Source organism: Rhinopithecus roxellana, chromosome 17, assembly GCF_007565055.1.
Source record: "Rhinopithecus roxellana isolate Shanxi Qingling chromosome 17, ASM756505v1, whole genome shotgun sequence".
Classification (NCBI taxonomy): domain Eukaryota; kingdom Metazoa; phylum Chordata; class Mammalia; order Primates; family Cercopithecidae; genus Rhinopithecus; species Rhinopithecus roxellana.
The window spans coordinates 83,510,830-83,520,917 of NC_044565.1; the positions used below are offsets into that span (position 1 = coordinate 83,510,830).

The 10,088-nt window shown below is 35.3% G+C and overlaps 1 protein-coding gene across 1 annotated transcript; it reads left to right on the forward strand.

Moving 5' to 3' along the window:
- The first annotated feature begins 2,178 nt into the window (after window positions 1-2,178).
- Window positions 2,179-2,713, forward strand: LOC115894321 (peptidyl-prolyl cis-trans isomerase A). The gene has a single exon (XM_030921521.1). It carries the CDS (start codon window positions 2,216-2,218, stop codon window positions 2,711-2,713), a length of 498 nt encoding a protein of 165 aa, XP_030777381.1. The 5' UTR covers window positions 2,179-2,215.
- The last annotated feature ends 7,375 nt before the right edge of the window (window positions 2,714-10,088 follow it).

Below are 10,088 nucleotides of genomic sequence, written 5' to 3' on the forward strand. Positions count from 1 at the left end.
ACACAGAATCATATTCTAGTGTCTAAAATCGTTGCAAACCATAGTTTCAAATACATTAGGAAGATGAATCATTTCCTTAACATGAACCACTGTGTTATTTGAAATGATTACTTACAAGAGAGAAGTGATATATAATTAAAGTATCATGTGATATACAAAAAAGAAATCAATAAAATTCAAACAATAAATGTTTCTTCTGTTCCTCGTGAAAGATAGATGAAATATGCAGCTCCTTCTCATATCCATTTTGAAATGAACGGGTCTTGAATACTATAACTATGTTATTTCAGTAGTAAGTAGAAATATTTCAGCATCAGAAGGGAAGAAATGAAATGAAATCAATTCACATCACTTTGGATTTTAACTCCTCTAAAATCGTCTTACTGGGTATACATTATTGGTGTCAAATCCATTTTAATTTGAATTTTACTGTGTTTGTGTATGTGTATGCATGCACTTACTTTTATTTTTAACTTTCTTAAATAGCTTCAAAATGAAAGTTTTGTGCCAACTCTGAACAGCAAAGGAAAAGGAGAAAGGGATCAACTATCTCTAACATATTCTACTTTATACAATTCTTGGATTTCTTTTTGCCAAGCTTTCACTCATAGCAGCTACACCAGTACCATCATGAATATTAATGAAATGTAATAGAAGGCATCAGTCATGATCCATCCAGGCTAGGGACATAGCCATATACAAAGTGATAGTTCTTCCAGCTTAATGAAGCCTTCTTAAAGAAAAACCATTTACATTCAAATTTGGATAAGCTATGAGAGCTTGTAAAGGAGGAAAATAACACTTCTTACCTTGAGTAACCTCAGAAACTAGATTGTACAGTTTTTTAGGGGCAGGGAATGGTACAGGGAAGCTCTATTATCTTATTTATTTTCCTTCCACAATTGTGTCTCATCAAAGTCCTGGGCATAAAATGTTTACTGAACAAAGTTTGAAAGAAATGCCATAGGAAATAAAGCTTAAAACTGTAGAAATAGAAAGTAAAAGATTTTAAACAGATAGACAAGAGTGTTTAGATAAGCAAATACTTTTTCCGCAATCCTTTAGGTTTGCTGCCAACCTATGGAGTTCAAATTAATATTTCTCTCAGAAGTAAGCCTCATCTTTCTACTATCTTTTTAGACTATGTTTCTATATTCTATATATTCCTCCTTTCCAATAACAAGTCTCAGGAGTGGTTTTGGAACTCACTGATTTTTGGATCAAGCTAATATAGGTTGGCATTAATGTGAAGTGATGCTATTACTCAAATATCAGGGATACTATCAGCTATATCCCTGGAATTACTGAATAAGCTTACAAAACTTACTCTGCAAGAAGTCCCTGCTGAAACTTGAAAAGCATGTCAACAGAGGCTCCATATGATAGAAAATTGCAATTTGTTATAACATTAAAAGAGAACTTGTAATTTATTCTGACATATAATACTTCCCATAACCTGGTCAGGCCTCTTTTATTATTCAAGGTTTTCTGAAACCTCACTCTCATTATGAAGCTTTTCCAGACTCACTGCAAATAAAATTATCAGAGAAGAGACACATTAACTTCTTATATGGCAATGTAATATACTTGAGTGCAAAGGTGCTTTGGCCTTGTATAAATTTAGTTACTAAATTTGTTCCACGTGCATGTACATTTTTGTCTAATTTTCTTTGGTTTTCCTTACCATATATGATTTAAATTATGAGCTTCTACAGTTAAAATAATTTATTATTATTATTATTATACTTTAAGTTCTAGGGTACATGTGCATAACGTGCAGGTTTGTTACATATGTATACTTGTGCCATGTTGGTGTGCTGCACCCATCAACTCGTCAGCACCCATCAAGTCGTCATTTACATCAGGTATAACTCCCAATGCAATCCCTCCCCCCTCCCCCCTCCCCATGATAGGCCCCAGTGCGTGATGTTCCCCTTCCCGAGTCCAAGTGATCTCATTGTTCAGTTCCCACCTATGAGTGAGAACATGCGGTGTTTGGTTTTCTGTTCTTGCAATAGTTTGCTGAGAATGATGGTTTCCAGCTGCATCCATGTCCCTACAAAGGACACAAACTCATCCTTTTTTATGGCTGCATAGTATTCCACGGTGTATATGTGCCACAGTTTTCTTAATTCAGTCTGTCACTGATGGCAGTTAAAATAATTTTAACGGCTTTGCAGACGCTGCCGCCGAGGAAATTCTTGTAGTACTAGCCATGGTCAACCCTACCGTGTTCTTCGACATTGCCGTCGACGGCGAGCCCTTGGGCCGCGTCTCCTTCGAGCTGTTTGCAGACAAGGTTCCAAAGACAGCAGAAAATTTTCGTGCTCTGAGCACTGGAGAGAAAGGATTTGGTTATAAGGGTTCCTGCTTTCACAGAATTATTCCAGGGTTTATGTGTCAGGGTGGTGACTTCACACGCCATAATGGCACTGGTGGCAAGTCCATCTATGGGGAGAAATTTGAAGATGAGAACTTCATCCTAAAGCATACAGGTCCTGGCATCTTGTCCATGGCAAATGCTGGACCCAACACAAATGGTTCCCAGTTTTTCATCTGCACTGCCAAGACTGAGTGGTTGGATGGCAAGCATGTGGTCTTTGGCAAAGTGAAAGAAGGCATGAATATTGTGGAGGCCATGGAGCGCTTTGGGTCCAGGAATGGCAAGACCAGCAAGAAGATCACCATTGCTGACTGTGGACAACTCGAATAAGTTTGACTTGTGTTTTATCTTAACCACCAGACCATTCCTTCTGTAGCTCAGGAGAGCACCCCTCCACCCCATTTGCTCGCAGTATCCTAGAATCTTTGTGCTCTCGCTGCAGTTCCCTTTGGGTTCCATGTTTTCCTTGTTCTCTCCCATGCCTAGCTGGATTGCAGAGTTAAGTTTATGATTATGAAATAAAAACTAAATAACAAAATAATAATAATAATAATAATTTTAACTAAATTTTAATATCTATCTTTGGGGAGGGAATACAAAGAAGTATACTAGTCAAATAATGTTGCTCAGTGGTACCCAAGTATAAGGATCTTATCTCACTCAGTCCAAATTTCAGCTAGCATGGTGCCACCTCAGCATATGCATCTTCAGAGTTGCTGAACTTTATTTCTCCTGGTTCATGCAGGAGCTGAGGCTGAAGAAACAGTAGCTACCTGGGGTACCTTCTTCTTATAGTGGAGATATGAAGGTCCCAGAGGGTGCAAGCCAAACTGTGTGATGTCTCTTAATTCCTATGCTTAATATTTGATCCCTACTGCATTCCTACTGCACTTCCTACTGTAAAATCATGTTCCTTGGCCTAACATAATTTCTATATGTTAGAGACATGTACGCTTGACATGGAATGGGAAGATCACAAGAGGTGAATACACCCTGATAAATATTCTAAATATACCATAGTGTACCCCCGTATTTTAAAATGTTCATATCTCTGGCCGGATGAGGTGGCTAACACCTGTAATCCCAGCACTTTGGGAGGCTGAGGTGGGCAGATCACGAGGTCAGGAGATTGAAACCATCTTGGCCAACATGGTGAAACCCCATCTTTACTAAAATACAAAAAATTAGCCAGGTGTGCTGGCGTGTGCTTGTAATCCCAGCTACTTAGGAGGCTGAGGCAGGGGAATCACTTGAACCCAGGAAGCAGAGGTTGCAGGTGACAGAGCAAGACTCTGTCTCAAAAAAAAAAAAAAAAAAAAAAAATCACATCTCTTTCATTTGCAGAAAGAAAATTCACTGTCATTCCGAGAATCCCCAATGTTTCCTCCCCAAAGTTTTATTTTAAAAACTGGGGTAAATAATAGTTTATGTATTTATGAGGTATATGTGATATTTTAATATAAGCATACAATGTGTAATGATCAAATAAGAGTAATCATGATATCCATCACATCAAATATTTATCATTTCTTTGTGTTAGGAACATTCCAAATCCATTCCTCTACTTATTTCAAAATATTTGATAAATTATTATTTTCCAAATGTTCCATCTTGCTGAAAGACCAAATGTAGTTCCTTATGACCCAGAGATCTATCAACTAAAAAGAAACATTATCTACTCTCCACACATGCATTATTGAATTGTGGAAAAGGGACAGAATAATTCCAGTAAACATTTCCACATAAAAAGGAAAATCTCATGGGAAAAATGTTTGCCTGTAAATGCAAACTGTTGCTTGAGTAAATCCTAATTCTGCTCTCTGAGAATAGTTTCTTAGCACATTGTTCTCTGTGGGCCTTAATTTCACTTTCTGGAAGATTCTTCATGTTTCAACATTCTCCTTGGCCACTTCAAAAGCGAGCACATACCTTCTGTTTCAGTTATTTATTTCTGTGTAACAAATCACCCCAAAATCCAGTGGCTTGAAGGACAATGACTTACCATTTCTCAAAATTCTGTGGGCTAACACCTGAGTTTAGCTGAGTGGGTCTTCTACTCCATGTGGTATTGTCAAGGGTTATTCATATGGCTGCATTCAGTTGGGAATTTTGCTGGGGCTGGGAAATCCAAGATGGCCTCACTCTCAAGTCTAGCAGATGGTGCTGGCTATTGGTTAGAGCAACTAAATTCCCCTCCCCGTGATCTGTTTATGAGGCCCTCATCATTCAGTAGGACTTTGTTATTAACATGTTGTCTTAGTCCATCTTCTCTTGCTTATAATTGAATACCTAAAAATAAATAATTTATAAAGAAAATGATGTTACTTCTCACAGTCATGAGGCTGAGAAGTCCAAGACTGAGGGGCCACATCTGGTGAAGTCATTCTTGATTGTGGGAACTCTCCGAAGAGTTCCAAGGTAGCTCTACGTATTACATGGTAAGGCAGTTGAGCATGCTAATATACACTCTTCATTTACTTATGAAGCCACAGTACCACTCCCATGATACATTAATCCTTTACTCCATTAATTCAAAAATTGATTAATTCATTCATAAGGGCAGGGCCCTCATAACCCAATCATCATGTAAAGGCCCTACTTCTCAATACTCCCACATGGGGGATTAAATTTCAACAGGAGTTTTGGAGGGGACAAATATTCAGATCATAGCACTTGGAGTAAAGTTACTTGGAATTAGTTTGATCCTTTTAAGTCTTGCTTTTAAGCCTTGTTAAGTTAGGTTCAGAGTAGACAATGGTCTAGTGCTCCTCTATCCCATTAGTCAAGCAATATCCATCTAAAGACTCTACCAGTTGTCTCATGTATTTAAACTTCCTTTGCTCTTGTTAGTAGGAATGCAAATATTCCTAGAACAATGTGGGCTCTTGGAATTGTTCAGAGTAGTGATTTCTTCTTGTGCTTTCCTCAGTTGGATGGCCTTTGTTTATCATGAGGATCGAAACTCAGTCAACATATGAGGGCTCCTCCTTACTCTGCAAATCTTGGAAACTCTTTCTGTGCAGCTCCTACGTCTCCCATTTTTTGCCTAGCAAATACTAGTCACCTCAGTCTTCCTGAACTTGCATTTCTATATCCTAAATTCACCATAATAATTGTGTTGCCCCTCTCTGCACTGCAGCCTAGAAATAGCTCTCCAGGCAAAGAGCTGAGAAAATTGTAGGATTCCTTCGTTTTTGTTTTTCTCTCTCATTGATAACAGTCCTGCCTATTGTCCAATGTGTAAAGGCAGTTGTTGCACATCTTGCATGTCTTTCTAATTGATTATAGACAGATATTATAGAAACTTTAGTTGATTATAGATCAATCCCTTATGGCTACAGCAGAGCAGCAGTCGCTTAATTGAGCAGTGTTTAGTACTCCCTTTTACCTACATTCTTGGTCAGTTACCTATATCTCTGTTTTATTTTTTAGTGATCAATTTACAGTTTACCATATGTAACTATTTCTCTAAAAGGCTGTCTTCAAATAATATTCTTCCACTTTATATATAATGTAAAAACTGACAATTTACTTTAATTTCCTCTTTGTGTTCTCTGTACATTGTTTTCATTCCTTCATATATTCCTTTTATATATTCCTTCAACATTTGATTGTATCTACCTTTATGTTTTAGGCTTAGTTTTTTCATTATATATGTTTTTCCACTTTTTTCGATAGATTGTTATTATATTTTGCTTAAAGAGTATATTGTTTTTAAAGAAATTAAAGCTATTAAAGAGAAAAGAAGTATTTTGTATTCATAAATATTTTAACCATTTCTAAGGCTAGTTATTCCCTTGTGTAGATCCTGGTTTCTTCCTCTTATCATTTTTCTTATCTGATGAACTTCTTACATTTCTTGTACTGCAGGATCTGCTGGTCACAAATATTTTCTGCTTTTGCTTATCTAGCAAAGTATCTCACTTTGTTGCTGGACATAGAACTCTAAATTGACCTTTCTTGTTTCCTTTCCTTCAACACTTGAATATAGCCACCCCTAAAATTTAGACTTTTTTCCCCCCATTATATAGCTTTTTTCCATTCTTTTAATTTTGCATGGGTTCTGATGAGAAGATTATAGTCATTCTTAGCTTTGTTATTCTGTACATAATGTGTCATTTTTCTTTGCCTGCTTTCTTTATATGGTATGAAAATATTTATTCCAGCTTTCTTATGCTTGTAGTATACATTGCATTTTTCTGTATTAAAAGGCAGGAGTTTTCAGATGGAATAAAAAAGCAAATTCAACTAATATATCTATATATATCTATGTATATTATATGTCTATATATCTATATATTATTTATCTATATAGATATATATATTTCTATGTATATCTACATATATATCTGTCTATAGATATATATATTTCTATGTATATCTACATATATATCTAAGTCTATAGATATGTAGATAGTTGAATTTGCTTTTTTATTCAATCTGAAAACTCCTGCCTTTTAATAAAACTTTTTCATTAAATTAACATAGACTTATCGGTGTTTACTCTCTCTAAATTTTTTTATTACCCTATTCTTTTGTTCCCTTTTGGAATTAATTGAATTTCTTATAATTTATTTCTAAGTTTCTCCTGAGGTTTTAGCTAAACATGACTACATTATTTTTACTGGTTACTTTAGATATTGGGATGTATACGTTTAACTTTTAATTAATAAATTATTAATAATGTATTAGTTCATGTAAAACATAGAAAATATGCAGCTATATAGGCTTATTTGCCTTCTTTTCCAGTCTTTTATGCTATGTCATATATATTACATATACATAAATTAAAATACATTATACTTTTTTACATTAAATAACTATATGTATGTAAAATAAAAAATTTGCCTTTTATGTTTACTCATATATCTTTCATTTCTAATGCTCCATATTTCCTCCTAAAATTCCAGTTTTCCATCTGGTGTCATTTTCCATCAACCTGCAAGACTGTCTTAGTTTTGGCTTACCTGAAAATGGCCTTATTTTGCCTATGTTATTAAACAATATGTTTCTGAATTTCAAAATTAACCCTTTATTTCTTGAATAATTAGAGATGGGGAAGTCTTCAGGTAGGGTAGTTTTGAGGGAATAAATCAGGAGATTGATGTCGGGCGTACTGAATTGGGGATACAAAATCCTCCAAGAAGATACATAAACCTGGTGTTTGAGAAAACAGTCAGAATTGGACATAAAGAATTTTGGGTTGTCAACATGTATTATAGATAATATTTAGAGCTATGAGATGATAGCACTCACATCTAGGACTATGATCAAGGGAGTGAGTGTAGTTAATGAAGTGAAGGAGGACTATGAACTGTGTCTTAGATCACTCCAACACTGAGAAGCTAGAGAAGAGGAGGAAACAGCAACGGAAAGTGAGCAGCAACTAATGAGTTAGAAGAAAACAAACTGTAGTATGTGGTATTCTACAAGCTATGTAAACAATGAAAATTAAGAAGAGAAAAACAATAATATCAAGTGCTACAGATTGGAAAAATGGAGCGGAAAATTAACCATTAGAATTAATTGAATGCAGGTCACTGGCAACTTTGAAGTTCTGGTGAACTGGTGGAAGTAAAAGTCTGGTTAGAGTGGGTCATTAATTTTTAATGATGACAGTAGTGAATAGGTAAACATCTTATAGTGGTCACAAGAACATAATTGTGATATATAAATGACATTACATTCTTATTTATAACACTCTTTTATGATTTTCACATTATCCTGTAGGATTTATACCCAATAAGCCACCACTACTTTTTTGAGAACTGCCCTCTACCCTAGCCCCTGAAAATATATTACATGAGCATTCTCTCCCAGCTCTGATTGGTTTAAAAAATATATGACCCAACCCAACCCTATCAGATCATCCTCCTATTAAATCTAAATTGGTATTCAGAGATATTAATTAGGTTACATTGGTTATTTGGACTGGGGAGCAGTCCTTATAACTACATAGAATTCCTAAGTAAGAAAGAAAAAAGAAACATGCACCCTAGAAATAGAGAAAGTTCTTATTTTCTAATGTATTTCTAGTTCCCAATTTTAGTTCCTAATGAACTTCAACTGTTCTTTCTTTTCTCAGGTTTGAAGTATTCTTGTCTCCTCATGGTATCTCTCTCTCTCTCTCTCTCTCTCTCTCTCTCTCTCTCTCTCTCTCTCTCTCTATCTCCCCCCGCCCACCTTCTCTCTCTCTCCCCCTCATCTTGATTTCATTATTTGCAACCTAAAAATATTTAGCAAAGCCACATTCATAGAGAGACTTACAGTTTCCAATCCACTTTCACATGCAAATCTAACTTGATACTCACAGAATTCTCTGGTCTGAACTAGTACTTAAGTCACTTCTTGAAAACAGTACAACTGGTAAGTGGTGATTCCAGAGTGCTACAGAAGGAGCAAGTTCTTGCCAACATACGCATTGCTTCCTGAGTACATTGGTGGAAAGGCCCAAACATTCCAGGGTTCTATGTCTCTTAGAGGCATTGATGACACACAGAAATGTGGCATCTTATATCTTTAACATCGTTCTATAGAATTAGGTATATGTGTAATATATGCCTCAGTTTATAAATATTACCATTTCTTTAAGCCTTTTGGCAGCTACCTACGCCTGCAGCCAGAATATACTAAGGAGTTATTCACTACAGATTATTTTCCTTTCGTATAAATAAAGAGAGAGAAGGTCATAAATACTAAAATGCATACAAAATAATAATTTATGATAAACAATAAATAGAGGATATTTATTTACAGAGTGTAGTGACCAAAGGTGTTCCCCAACCAGCTGATCTTAATACACCAATAGACAATCAAAGGCAGTGTCTTCCCTATTTTAGCCAGAGCCTTGAACTTTAGTTCATTTTTCTTCCTATTTCTTTTCCTCAGTGATCTCAGGTCAACAAGGAAGAGGGAAAAAGCAACCCTATCAACACCTTGGGCTCTTCTGACCTGAAGTCCAGTTTTACACAGAGGAGCCAGGGAAAACAACTGACATGTTCACATTCCCTTCTTATCATATTATAGTGAAATCCAATATAATCTATTTCAATCACTAATATAAATGCCATATGAACGTTTATCACCAAAAGAGTGTTTCTTATTTTGAAGACAGTCTCTATTTTTTGAAAAATTAAACAGCTGGAAGCCAGATTTGACACAGAAAGTCACAAACCATCTTGATAGTGGGAAAATGACTATGGCATTTTCTAGTGGATTTTGCAGTTCCTTAAAGTGCTAATTTCCTAGAGAATAATAAGACTAGAGGGGTATAGAAATCATGTAGCTAGGTTTTAATTAGGAAATAAGTGTTAGTTTACTTACTCTCCAACCAGTTTAATTCAAATTTATTGAAGTATTATATTTCCTATTTGCAAAATAATAGCACAAACATTTATAAAAAAAAATTCTTTTTATGATTTAACCAAACTACTGGAAGCAACACCCTATAATGTTCAAAGATATAAGAAAAAATAACTCATGCAACTAAACTAGACAGAAAAAGCCAAATTGTGAATACATGTATGCATGTATGTGTGTGTACATGTACGCGCATGTGTGTGTGTAAATTCTAATTCAAGGAGGTACAACGTTTTGAACCTTCCTCCATTCTTGATACTTTAGAATAAATGAATCTAAAATCATCACTATATTTTTTCACCCGAAGAAAGTATTTTAAATGGTATGTGTTGCTATTATGATTTAT

Bases quoted from the DNA above. Each gene is read 5' to 3' on its own strand.
- LOC115894321 (XM_030921521.1), top strand. From the start codon at position 2,216: ATGGTCAACCCTACCGTGTTCTTCGACATTGCCGTCGACGGCGAGCCC.